This window comes from Stegodyphus dumicola, chromosome X1 (genome assembly GCF_044657685.1).
Source record: "Stegodyphus dumicola isolate Sdum_Otavi_A_Nest chromosome X1, ASM4465768v1".
NCBI classification, from domain to species: Eukaryota; Metazoa; Arthropoda; class Arachnida; order Araneae; family Eresidae; genus Stegodyphus; species Stegodyphus dumicola.
In genome coordinates, this window is record NC_140780.1 from 227,202,879 (window position 1) to 227,217,996 (window position 15,118).

The window sequence follows — 15,118 nt, forward strand, 5'->3', positions numbered from 1 at the left end:
TATCATCTCCCACGTGTATCTTTTTCAGGTGGTTTCGACTTTGTTTTTATGGATGACAATGCACGGCCGCACATGCTGTTGAGGAGCTCCTGGAAAGTGAAGATATCCACAGAATGGAATGGTCAGTGTGCTTCCCTGACATAAATCTCAGTGAACACGTGTCGTATACTTTAGGAAGACGCCTGGCGGCATAATCTTACACCAGACAATTGAAACACTTGACCACAAGAACTGTTAGGTCAGGTGTTGAGTATCGACAAACGGTGAAACGCAACCATTGTATTTTGGGAGGTTATACCTCTTTCTAAGGCTTTTCTGTTTGTTGTCTTCCTTCCGGCCAGATAGGATTTTTTTTTTTTTTTTTTTTTTGTACCAACGTTATTCTGTATACAAAGTCTTTTGCTATTCGTCCCGTGCTTTATGCGCTCTGTTATCTTTTTTTTCTTCTTTACTTTCCTCATCCTTCAACTTCAAGTACTATAGTGTACCGCTGTAGTATGAGATACATGTTTCCTAGTTGATGTTTCGTTGAATTACAGCAAAAATCTGAAAGGTTGCTTACGTTTGCACACTAATGTGCGTATATACAGCGTATGTAGCTAGATATATATTTTTAAGGAGGACAATTTTCTCAAGAAAGAAAAATTAAACTCACTATTATATAAATAAAACTCACTGTTATAAGAATTATATTCCGATTTTAAAATTGATTTTAAAACTTTACAATACAGCCAATTTTTTACAGACTTCTAAGTAGCAATTTTAATGAACTCATCTTTCTAAAAAGCTCTTTTTGTCATAATACTTACTTAAGAAAAAGACAAAACACTTTCGCATTTATTCATTATTGTTAATTCATCGGAAGTTAGTTTGTTCCCCTTGAAAAGTCAACTAATTCTCGGTTAATGATGATAATTACTTAGTATGTTGTTTGTCTTTTCACTTTTAATTTTACCTTTTCAAATATATGTTGAGAATTCAATAATTGTTGGCCATTAAAAATGCTACATCAGTAAGGAAAACAAATAACAGAATCCTATTTATTGCACAAGTACATATACAGTATAATAGCAGAATGATGTGATTAAATTTGTAGATGATTTGGGATATACAGCGTGCAGAATTCCCTACGCAGAGCTTCCACCTCAGTCAGCAACAACGGTTTGGCATTGATTCAAACTGAATTTGGATGACAAATAGGGGTAACTCATTACGCACGGTTTTATATGCCAGTTTTCGTAAATCATAGTGGTTAGTGAGTGGTGGCCTGCCAGTCTAGTGACAGCCGTGACAAGATGCTCTCAGTGAATGAGAGATCTGAAAAACCTCCTGGCCAAGGCAACAGTCGAATACCTTCTGTATCGAAGAAATTAGGACAGAAGAGTAACAAGTGGTGGTGTATTATCTTGTTGAAAGATAGCGTCACGCAGGCCTAGGAGATAGAACATAGCCGCGGGCGTTAACACGTCAGGATTGTAACGGCGGCTGTCCACATAACTGGTTATGTAAGCAAGAGTTGATCGAGATGTGTACCCAATGGCACTCCACAACACCATACGAGGTGCTGAGCCCAGATGACGATAACAAACGCAAGTTGGTAGTGTACATTCGCCTCCCTGCCTCCACACAAGGATACATCAAACATAATGATGCACGCAGAATAGAAATTTGTCTGAAATGTCTACGGTGGTGTTACTCCTGTGTCCAGTGCCGTCGTTCGTCGTACTAGTGCAGGCGCGTGTCTCTATTGCCACAAGAAGGTCATCTTGCTGACAGTCCGTGGAGCTGCAAAGGTGGCCGCCCTGTCTGAACGGACACCTGCAGTGCTGCACATGAGAGACGTTCCTGACATATGGTACATGACGTTTCATGACGTGGCTGTACGATTCCGCAAGGTTGAGAGGACAGCATGTCTGCCTCTCTGGTGGTAGGGGCTCGGGACCTCTAAGAACCTGCATGGCTTTCAGTATGTCTTTAATGGACCCACTGACACCCTATTCATCTGACAGTCATGGGATCCCGACCAACAAGGGCAGTAATGTCGCGGAACAACAGTGTCGACAGGCCACGATCCTATCGCTGTCGAATTCCGACACGCGCTGTTAGTATAACAAGGCAAGGTAGCATAACAAGGCCCTTAAAAAAGCATAACACCACCTTTACACAAAAAGCCTACGTTCAAATGCAGTTTCCAAAGGAGAAACCCAGCTGTACAATCTTTCCATTTATACAATGCGTTACTCATACTTGCTTTAGTGCCCAAGCCTTGTAATGCTAATTTTTGCATATCCCAGCAAGTAGTGCAGATCTGACGCTTATGCATTCCGCTTTCATGGCCAGCAGTGTATATATACATAATGTCTTAGTACCAGGGCTACAAATTTGTAGATATTAAAAATAAAAGACTGTTTTATAAAAATGATATCAAACTAAAATTTTATGGTCTTCAGAAATTTAATTTTCAATCACTATTTTGAATATATTTAGGGACGAATATTAAAACTTTTTCCGTCATTTCAGTTAGGAAAGGTTATAAAACTTTTATTGACCTTAATAATTATTATTTTGAATTATTCCTAAAAATTTTCAATTATTTTGAGAATGGGGGGAATCTAAAGTATGACGTAAATAATCTTGAATATTAGCATAAAAATTTATATAAAATTTGTGTTTTTGAATGCTAATATAAAAATATAAAGAATCTGCTATTGAATATTTTTATGATTGCAAAAAATTATACTAATGATTTAAGGAAATGAACAATTGTAATATAATTTAATGTAGATAATGTAACTAAAAGGTAAAATTATAAAAATTTATTTAATTATGATCAGTGAATGTTATAATTATTATAAAAAGTCAAGGTCAAAATCTAACGAAGCTGTAAGAATATTTGGACTCTACCTAATTTTGTTTCCGAAATACATTGCAAAAGAAAATTACTTAATAGTAAACAAAAAGTGAACAATAAATTTAAGAACTGAAATTGCAAATTACATAAAATGGCAACCTAGGAGTATCAAAAAGATATATTAAACTCTTTTGTTCAGAGCTTCAAACAGAACTTGTCAAGTAAATTCGTTTTGCCGTTCTAAGTCTCAGTGAATTAGTCGGAATGAAACTTGCTTTAGCCTGTCTAGTTAATCACCGTTATTTGAAGCTTCAAAGCACTTTTCTCTTGACAAGTTCTGTTTGAAGCTCTGAATAAAAGAGATTAACCTATCTTTTTGATAATCCTAGGTTGCCATTTTATGTAATTTGCATTTTCAGTTCTTAAATTTATTGTTAGTACAAAGGGGCTTTGTCCCTGAAGGACTATTGTTTTCGTTTTGCGATTTTGCGTTGAATCACTATAAATGTCTTTTTCACTTTTCAAACTGTTGCCACCAAATGTTAGAGTCCTGCATTATATTTTAAGAAATTAAAAAATTAAAAATCTGCATAAATGTATGTATATTTCTCGCATTATGATAAAACAACGGTACATAGAGCCATCGAATTTTGAATGACGTAATCCTCCTACGAATATGGGCATGTGGAAGATCAAATTTGAAATTTGGAATTTGTTTTATTATCGATTTCATATTTTGTAAAACTTAACTAATTTTTGATTAACAAACTCAAGGATTTCAAAGCGAGCAATGGCAACATGGGGGGGGGACCTCTTTTTATTTCCAGCGCGCGGAACTGTGTATCGGAAATTCTAAAGATATGCTTATTTAAAATTATTTTGCGACATTCCTATTGAACTGAATTTTATGGTTTAAGTGCAAAGAAAATTATATTTAATAAACAAAACGTTAAAAAACGCCCCTTTGGACGCAATTTAAAATCTGAAACCTGCAGATTTTTTTTTTCACTTTTTGTTTACTATTAATTAATTTTCTTTTGCGATGTATTTCGGAAACAGAGTTGGGTAGAGTCCAAATATTCTTACAGCTTCATTAGATTTTGACCTCGACTTTTTAAATATATATATATATACGAATCTCCTGAACAAGTAATACATGATAGTACAAGAATTTGCTACTAATATTCTTTAGAAAAAAATAAGACGTAAAATAAATAAAATGTTAACACGGGAGTCAAATAGTTAGATTTGTATATTTTCTGTTTCGTAGTAACACTGATTTAGCTATCAGTTTTTTTAATACTGTGTTCTTCTAAATGAGGGAAAGCATGTGCAGCTGTCTTGCGTTTCATTTCTTGCGTCTTTCATTTCCAAAAATTTCAATTGCTTTATCGAAAATGCTTCCTCAATTTTTCAGCAAAATTGCAATCCGCACTTGCGTGAACAAACAGATTTGGAAAAGAATACAGTGGATTCTGCACATTTAAGACGAAAGCTATTAGTTAGAGCTAAATATCTGTAGATGAAAGAAAATAAACAACAAAATATTTTTTACTACCAACAACAAAGTTTCTATCCTGATTTTCTGCAGCTCTAAGAAATTTACTCTTTTGATAGCCTTGAGTCAAGAAAATATTCCCACCTAGTTTCACCTTGTGAAACACTGCAGTCTGTCCTTTGAAGTTAATTTTCATAAAAGTCTTTACACTTTATTTTTTTTCATTGTATATATTTACTTTTTATTAAAATCAAAAAGCTATCATTTTTTAAACTTTTCTTTCTAGCAAGCTGACAGAAATTTTAACTTGAAGTCAATTGCGTTACAAAGTATAAAAATTAAATTTTAGTTTGGTTTATTTGATTATGGAAAAACGCTCAAGAGTTATCTCCCTAAAGGTACGGATGCCCTCGTGGAGAACTTCCTGAGGAAAACTGGTTCGTATACAAGTCTCACATGGAAAAAACAACGAAAACGCCCATGCCGCCAACCCGTTCGCTGAGACTGGAACCACAGACCGAACTACCAGTTTTCAGCCACTTTACCGCTCGGCGCTGGTAGGCCATATAAAATTAACGAGACACTGAATTAGATATTCAATTTCAATCTAGTTCTTTATTTCGAAGCAAATATACGCAATGTGGTCTTAATATTGTTTCAAGATTTTGCACCCAAGCATTTGAAATTAATAGACTTTAAGCAAGAAAATATTTAATCGAAGGATCTGATTTCTGAAATTTAAAAGAATATGAAAGTCAAAGGACAATTTCAATTGACGAGGAAGCAAATTCCTCACCTCATCAACTGTGAACATGAATAAGATAACACATCTGAAAGTAAATTCTCAGATGTTTCATCAGATAATGACACTGGAAAAAAAAAGGCCCCAATTTTATACCGCGGGGTCATAAGAACATGTGATGAAAAGGACAATGAAAAATGTGTATCATTTTTCTTATTGGGAGGAGAAACAGTTTCAAAAGTCTGGGGATGGCAATTTGACATAATTTCAACCTCCTTCGAACTACTTCTAATCAGCGGTATTACCCGTTCGACTGTTTGGTGATCTTGTATTTCTTGAAATTGTTGTTGTTGCTGTTGCTGAAGCTCACTAGTCTGACTTAAGTCAGCCCAAGGCCACGAAATTCCTTGTGGCAAGGAGCGCAAGATTACGCCTGCCGTTGGCAACAGCCTTGAGCACCTTACAAGTGACAATGCGATTTAGTTCCCTTTCGCCCCCAATTTTGATGAAAAGCACCCTAAGGGGGACGGGTCCGAGGGACTCCCACCGCTCTTCCCCTACCATCAACCTCTCGAGAGGACTTTCGGCTCGCCGCGTATTTAGAGTGCCCCCATGCAACATGGACACTATACATATGCCAACATAAATGCCTTTTCCAGGATTTGAACCCGCGCTCTTCGGCATGGCAGAGACGCTAACCCCTATACCGGCTGGGCGTCTCTTGAACTTATAACTCGATTCATTTCACTAATTGCAGTCGATGTAAAATAGATTACTGCTTTGACCATTTCTTATTCCACCTCATCTGCGCTATACGTTCACTCCGAAATCAGTGTATTCATTACCTTATAAAGAGTATATACTGCCTCCAATGCGTTAAAATAAATATGATGTCATACATCATTCCACAATAAAAGGGTTTCCAGAATTCCTTGTATTCTCACCTAAATTTTCAAAGATTTCATCCGATCTTTTCAGCTTTCGATTTTAAGATACCGTTTTTGACAGTCAAAATATATTTCCTTCGTTTGTCATTACTTCATTCATTATTTTATATATTTTTGTTGCAGGAATCGATCAACTTGATGATTTTTCAAACTGAATTTTGGAAAGTTTGTAAATTGTCACCAAATCTCGTTATTTTTTATTGAACATTTTCTTGTAGAATATTAGCAGCTCATTCCTTTACTCTTGTGTATTTCTAGATGAGTATATTCATATATATTTTATTCAGAAAAATTCAGAGTTCAAGTTTGGAAGATCTTCCTTGTCAATGACGTGTATAATCTTCCTGACTATCTTCGAATTCCAGCTACTGGAATTGCTTCAATGACCTGGTGTAAGGCGTAAGATTATATGGTATGTGGCCTGTCAGATCTTGGTTAACCATCGAGGTTCCTGTCGCCCAAGCAAATTTTCTTAACTAGTACCGAAAACTTCTTTTTGCATGACAAATGATTCTTTTGCTTCCGCAGTGTTATGACACCGTTCAAACTCATAAAGCAAAATTTCCCTGATTAGAGATGGTTTCTGCTGTTCACGTTTTAGGTTTCCTAATCGTAGACAGTATGACTATTACTCAGATTGAACATGTTAAGCGCGTTATATAGCTGCAAATATAAAATGCAATATAAAATTCAATGCAAATATAAAATTTCATAATAATACAATAAAATAACATTATAATATTGTAAATGTATTTGGAAAACAATTTGCATTAATTATTAATTATAAATAATTAAGAAGTACCGTGTTTTTAAATGGTTTTATGGTATGCTTTTAAATCATAAATTGAAAACTTGTGCTGCACAGAATAGGCATCACGCTATTATGAAAGCTATATTTTTACACATGTCATAAAAGTGGGAATTACCTCACTAAAAATGTTTTGATGCCAGTACATGTACATGTTTATGGGATTATATGCTAAAGAAAACGTAAATACAACTGATATAATTTTGTTCTAAATCATCAAATAGAAAAATAATTTTAAATTCATACTAGAAAAAAGTTTCTTTAACCTACAATATTTCCTTTGGCAGCTACAATTGCAAAGACGATCCAAAACCCATTCAAACCTATTGCTGTCAACACCATACCATGGACAACTGGAAAAAAAGAAGAAAACACAATATTTAGTAATTATTTTCAGATTTTTAAAGAGCAACAACGAAAAGCTTATAAAAAAGGAGGATATCAGGTAAATAAAAGTCAAATCATTTAATCTTCATTTGTAGAATGAAAATAATTATAAATTTAACAGTTTAGTGACCTCTAAGACTTTCTTTATTAATATACACTCGAATCTAAAGTTATCTCTGCATGCATGAAATCCAGGATTTCTCAGAAATTGCAAATTATAATTTTACAAATTTGGGTGGAACGATATATAATATCATAACACATAAATACAAAGGAAAAATTAAGAGCACTACATATATAATATAAAATTGTAGCATGAATCAATAAAAGTGATAATAATATGTTAGAAAAAGAGTTAAAAACAATCAGAATAACTCAGAAAAATTTAAGGTGTATGAATCTAATATGGAATGTAATCTTCCCTGACTTGTGTATGCATATCACAACGTATTTCCATGCTAGCAATAAAGATTTAAATTACATTTTTTGAAATTAACTTTCACTCCTCCAGTAATGCGGTCTTCAGGGCATTTACATTTTTAGAAGGTGTCTCCGTACAATCGCTTTTCCATAGTACTTCCATAATTGCTTTTGCAAAATAGTACCTAAGTTCTCTATCCGGTTAAGATAAGGAAATTTTTCTGGCCATGGCATTCGCTCAATTTCTTCACTTTCAAGGAATTCATCAACGAGGTTTCCTCGGTGTGGACGAGCATTATCGTCCATAAATAACAAGTCAAAACCATATGCACCTCTGAAAAGCCTTACATAAAGTTCCTAAGGTATGAACCCCGATACGATATCTTTCGCCAGTCACAAATCCGCTGATAAACGTGTAGCGGCGTACGTCCATCGATCATTATTGCTGCTCTGCATTAAAACTTTGGATGCGTTTTTTGGATTCAGCATGCTTTTTCTCGACCATTGTTGTTCACGCCATTTCTGATGTTGTTGCACCATTTAAAGTGATCCCTCTTTTGAAGCCAGTGAAACACATACCTTGGCTTTCTGGCATAAAGACCTTTTTTTCTTAAGCCTTCTGTATGCAGTTTGCCGAGATACAACAGTTCCAGTGGCAACTGCAAGCTCTGAACTTAACTATCGAGCTGTAGACTTACTGTTTCGACGGACTATTATTGCCAGATATCGATCTTGAGAATCAGTTGTTACTCATTTATGACCTTGTTCAGACGTCCTTACAACAGTTCCAGCGTTCTCAAGTTGTTTCCGTAGTGTACAGACTGCCTTGAAATACATCACACATCTCAATGCTTTCATAATTGTCTGCTCTGCTTCTAAACGGCCAATGATTCGTCACTTCACAGATTGTTCCAAATGATACTTCGAAGCCATAATAAACAGTTTTCAGTCCGTACAAAACTGAAATCAAACGCTGCATTGCAGAATATCACTCAGATATTCACTTTACACAAAGCGCTTGGTATACCGTCAGATGCTGTAACGCCTTGATCTGCATATCCAAAACCATTTGATCACTTTTGATTGGATAATGCTAATTAGGTTTGTCTTTCACACATTACCTGCAATATCGTTTAGATAGTTCGTGGAATATCCTTATTTCGGGCTATGTAAAGATAAATTTGGACGTCAGTGTATTTTCTTAATCATATTAATGATTGTAAGATTACACTAGATATTTTTCAAGTAAATATTTTATTTTTCAGATCTAAAATACATAGGTAATTACTTTTAGTCGTTAGTTAAAAGAATCTGCATAAGATGTTTGATCTTTAAATTCAGACTTTTATTGAGAAATTTGCTATACTTCACTGTCAATGAAAATTTAAATTTATTGTTTTAAGTACATTACAAGAAACAAATCATGCTTACTTCAAAGTGCATAAAATAAAGCAATATGTGATACTTGATTTTAAAGTGTCAGAAGACTTAAAGCTTTCAGTACCTATGATATATATATCAATAAAGTATATTTCACCTTATTAAATATTCCACATAAATTTAAGGACCACTGTAAAATTGCTATGTGCATTTTGCAAGATTAATCTATGAGAGATACCCTAAGCATCTGTGACTGGTATTGGCTTCTTGTATTGTAGTTAATGTAGAACTCGGTGAAGTTATACGTCTGAACTTTATATCAAAATCATAGTCCACATTCAACACAAATATTCTGAAATGATTTGTGAAATATTTCGACAAAGATTAAGCAAATAGTAAAAGTATTTCTACCTACTAATCAAAATATGATTTTTGCTTTCCGTGCCTTTAACATTTTTACTTCACAATCTGTTTTAGCTAGGGAAATCAAACATCTAATGGCTGTTATTCATAATTTAGACGAAAACAATTCCCTTATTCTTTTATTTATGATGCTTTGAAAGAATACTTCGTAATACTTCGTATCATATACAGCATTCAGCACTCAAAGCAGTTACATCAGTTTGGTTGTCATTCCTCTTTTCCTTTTTGCTAGTTATACAATTACCCTGATTTCTCATAAATCCATCTTCCAGGTTAATTTCTCGTTTATTAATAAAAGTTGCTTCAGTACTTGCAGAAGTTTTACTAGAAATGAATTCTTGAAAGAATTGATAATATTCCTTATCAGTACGATTTTTTATACATTAGTCAAACGAAGACCACTTAAAAGCTTGCATTAAGGAGCATGAATGTGACATCAAAAGGAAAAATCAGTAAATCTTTCATTTTTCCCTACTTTCAACACTTCTTTCAATTTTAACTGTGCTTAAATTTATCCAAAAGTTTTTTTTTTACCTTGTTAATTAGGTTTGCTTCAATATTTTCATATGCATTCAGTTAAGTGTAATTAATTATGGAATAAAATCTAATACTCATTTGAGAAAAATGTTTACCCAGATATTATAAATTCTTATTTTACAATTTTCATCTATTTTACTCCATTTAGATTTTGTTTAATTCCGCTAGTATTTAAGGCGAATCGTGAACAGAAAATGCAGTGCATATACAACAACAAGATTGAGCACAACTTTTATCATGCAAATCTATGCCGCGTATGTCATCGGAGAAATTACATACCAGTAAATATTAGCAACAGAGAGCCTAAAATTCTGGCATTTCCCCCTCTTTTTCAACGTACCTATAAAACTGAATGTATGATCTTAAGAACTCTCGTTCAATTATTCACAGATATCAATCAATACATTGGTATATTGAAACCAAAAGAGAGGGTACTAAAAAAATGCATAAACTGAAACTTATACTTTAACTGCCCTGACAACCAAAAGTTAAGCATAGTTCACAAAACAAACAAAAAAGAGCTAGTGTAAACATAGGAGTACAAATTTGCAATCAGTTAGTTTACTGACAAACTTAAATAAAGTTCTATGCCCAAGCAACGTTTATTAAATGACAGTGTATGTGCAAATAATGAGCGCATATCTTAAAACATAAATACAGCTAATTGTTGCAAGCCTGTTTTATTCAGTTTCTTGCAATCAGAGAGAACTAGGAATTGATCATGCCAAAGAAAGGCAGCCCACCAGCGACTAAGCGATAGAATCGCTGAACAGTGGTAGTTCTGTCCCACTTTCGAATCCCGGCGAATGGGCTGGCTGCATGGGCATTTTCGTGGTTTTTTCCATGTGTAACGTGTATAGGAGCCAGTTTCACTTTTGTCCTCCACGAAGGTATCCCTTCCCTTAGGCAGATAGCCCTCATGTGCTTTGCCGTAATTAAATAAACCAAACCAAGGCAGAGAAAGGCTAATTTGAACTTCTTAAAGAAGAAGATGAAATTCAGTCACAGGGGATGTTTCCTGAATCATGGGCATCTTGCTACGTCTAATCTCCAGATTTATAACAAGATTCCGAAGCGCTAAAGATGTTAGATGATAACCAGATGATGATCTTCCAAGAGCTTAAATCCTTCGGCAGAATAAGTAATTGGCACTAACCAAATTCAGTTTCAGTTAGAATTTTACCAAACCTTTTGTATTTCTATTGTATTATCATCTAACTGAAAAACGTAACATACATGTGGAGGAGATAATATTCCATGAGTACGTTTTTTTGGCGGGGGGGAGGGGAAAGAACCCTCTTCCTATTTGGAAGTATCCCGTCTCCGATTAGCTCACACATTTATTCTGCACATGAGACAAACGTCTACAACAGCGTATTCTAAGCTGTGTTTCGTGGAATACTGATGTTCCGCAAACAGTCACTAGGTGTTATGAAATTATGAAACTGAGGTTAGAGAACAACTAAAACGTTGCCTACTTTTATGCATTTAACTCAATTTAAACAGCTATTAAAATAAATTTAAACATAAAATATAAAAAATTGGGGTTTAAATAGCCTGTAACAAATTTATTAATGTACCATGATACTATTTCTCCCGCCTTCCTAGCGTGCCTTCGTGGTGTAGTGGTCAGCACACTGAGCAGGTATTTCAGAGGTCCTTGGTTCGATTCCCGGCGTAATTCAAAATGCACAATCGTGTACAGAGTACTGAATTCTCAAATAGTAAGAACACACTACATATAATAACACAAATATAAAGTAAAGCAAAGATAGAGCAAAAACGATATTGTTCTCTTATCGGGATCGGATTCAAAAATGTATGAATGTATGCGAGTGCGCATGTATTGTATATGCATATATGTGTAGTATACACACATATATATTCGTGCTTACATATATACACGCATACATAAACACATACATCTATACATACATGCATACATAAATATATTACTGGATCCTGTCCTAACAGCAAAAACCTGTATACAAATCAAACATGTACTACTGATTATAAATCAAAACGTGGAAAAGAAGTGCGTACAGTAAACTACCAACCAGAAAACAAATTTACGTACGCCTAGCAGGCGCGCAGAAAATCGTCTAATAAACTTATCAACTTCCAGTACTACTCAGTTGATTATTGATGAGTAATTTACAGTAGCACTATTAATTGTCTTATCAAAGAGTTTCGTTGGTATTTCTCAGGTCAGAAAGACTTTTAAGTTCTTATGCAGTATTGAATTTCTGAATTTCCAGTCACGTAATAAAGGAAATAAACGAGCAGGACTTAGGTTTGTAGGCTAAAACTGCAGGCTTTAAAAGAATTATTTAAATGCATACGTTTTATATTTCTTACATGTACGAGTATCATGTTTTATCTAATATTTTCAGACACCACGATGGTGCATATAAATAAATATTTGTGGGGGAAATTATCTTGCATGTTTGTTTGTCGGTTTCTCTAACAGAAGTCTTAATACATATTCCCAAGTAATTTGCTCATTATTTTCCAGAAGTGAAAAACTGTTAGTAATCTGTTGATAACTGTTATTTAATGCAACGCGTGGCAACATAGCACATGTCCCTTCCCTCACAGAAATCGGGGTTTCCTTATTCAAACATGGGATGTGATTCTAACACAACGGTACGAAGGTCGACGGTCTCTTTTGATAGAATATTCGTCTTAGCTCTATACTTGGTGCTTTTGAAGTGATTTAAAATAGCATCATTGAAAGTATTGCATTTTGAGAAGCAAAAACGAACATAGATGAATTTTAAGGGAAAATATTTAGACTAGGGCGTTCTGTATTGCCAGGGCCAGCGAAAGCGGGCTTCCAAGGTCTGCATAGCAACCAGACGCCGCCATGAAAAGGCGCTAACAGAGACTTCAGTGACAGTAATCAACCACAAAAATTTTCATTTATAATTATAAACAAATAATTAGTATAAACAAATATTAAGAAAATAATTAAAATAGAAAGTGTGCAGTGCTAGATGGTAGACGTAACAACGTGCGCACTCAATAGCAAAAACACGCTCAGACTAACTTTTCCCTACTTCAGTTTAAATACACTCTCGTTCACCCTAACTCATTTACATTCTGGTGAGGCAACACGAGAGAAACAAGGAGTGACAGAAAAGGTTAACAGATCAAAATAACTGTTAGTAAAAATAAAATAAGCCTTATAAACATTTCAGTTTAAAAACATCGACGTAGAAAATATCGTGGTAAAAAATAAAGCACCTACAAATCATCACATGATGATAACATCGCGGAAACGGTTTTTCAGGTTTTGAAACTTGTAAATGAATATTCGCATAATGATTTGTGACCCCAAGTTGGAATGACCTCTTTATTTCATATTTTTTAATTAATTAATAATCTTTTGCTAAAAATGCAAGAAAGAAACTTCAGCATTCTGTAGAGTTACGCGCCTCCAACCTGCACGCAACCAAGAGGTGACTGTTGAAACTGGAAAATAGACAGAGTCTTGCTAAGGGTTTAAGTCCCTTTTTATTCAACTTAAGAAATTACAATTGCGTGCTCTTGACGCTCACATACTACGCCGACCCGGCGGTGAAATACAAATAAGAACCTGAAAAGAAATAATAACAAGACTCTAACTACGAGGCTCTCTAAACGTAACTAACCTCACCGCGTTTTACAATACCGCTGCTAATTCAGCAAACTTTGAATATCACGTTGAACGATTAACAATTCTCCGAGGCAAGCACACAGGCCGAAACGCGGGGTTCTTCAATTTCTGGCTAACTACCTCCGCGCTCGTGAAGTAAGAACAGCACACCTCGAACTCGTTTTCTTTCTATTTAACTCAGAATACTTCCGCTGATAATTTGAATCCTTGCGCGTTCTACTAAAATTTACATACTCTGGCATTGGCAGTTCCAGGGGAAAGTAAGGCTTGACAGGAAAGATAGTTTAAACTTAAAATAAATGTTAGTAAAAATAAATATAAACCCTACATTTGCCGCTGCCAGAATTTGGAAAACTTGGAAGCAGGTCCTACAAACGACCTGTTGTAAAGTTTCTATAATTCTGAACTAACTCTCAAGAGCCTCGTTTACACAAAAAAAAATCTTATGTAACAAAATGTATACTAAATTTCTGTCGATACTTATATAAATCTCTCTTCTTACAGCAACTTTTCCTGGATTTCATCCATCAATCTTGTTCTTTTCCTTCCAGCATCTGGAAGGAATAAGTATCAGTATCTTTCTAAATACATTATAATTTACACTTTCTTGACACTGAATAAATTTTTGTTTTTAAACGATTCGTTTTCCTTAGTTACTGCTTACTTCACATTCATTCAATTATTCAAACATTAATTTAACTTTACCCTGGCTCTCCACCATGTGTGGTGTCAAACGGGAATAATTGTGTTTTAGTCTTACAACACTTCCCCTAACCACCATGATTTGTTAGAATTCAACGACCAAAAAGACACACCTTACTCGACATTCTACAACTCGATGAGCTACTTTAACATTCTTAAAAATTCAAGTGTAGGTGGAGAACCCTACAAAACACATTCATTCTAACTTCCCCCTCATTCATCTTTAGACATGCAGGCTTTCGCTCTAAAGCATGATTTTATCTACAGTTTAATAATTAAATTTTGAATTCATTGCTTTAAGCATTTACTTTTCGCATCTAAAATTTTATGCTTCTAGACTAAATTCTACTTTTACATAACTTTCAAGTATTTACGTATATTTACAAAATTTTAATACATATGATTTTTACAATTTACCATAAAATGAATAAGAGAAAATAAATTTTTACTCATTCTTCGCCAAGCTGGCGGCACTGAAACTAAAATTCTTATTAATACAAGAATACGAAGTTATCTTTATCTTCGGCCAATTTTTGGCTTTAGCATAACAGAATTAGTCTTTCGACCAACAGAAAATGCTTGTTCTTAGATTTGTACTTAAAGAAAATAATACTTTAATACTTTTGCCTTAGCTAAATAAAGTAAAACAAAACTAAGTCTCAACCGAGACATATTGACTTTCGTCAAAACATAGAACTTCGTACTTATGCATAACATTTCGGAACAAAAGAAAAAATTGTATAGAAGATTTTAACTTATCTTTGA

General features: G+C 34.4%; 1 protein-coding gene across 2 annotated transcripts in view; it reads right to left on the reverse strand.

The window, feature by feature from the left end:
- Window positions 1–15,118, reverse strand: part of LOC118205490 (uncharacterized) — a 48,714-nt gene that overhangs the window by 17,743 nt on the left and 15,853 nt on the right. For both annotated transcript variants that reach the window (XM_035377776.2, XM_035377777.2), the window contains one exon: window positions 7,117–7,199. In XM_035377776.2, the coding sequence (XP_035233667.2) occupies window positions 7,117–7,199 (83 nt within the window). The remainder of the gene's footprint in view (window positions 1–7,116; window positions 7,200–15,118) is intronic.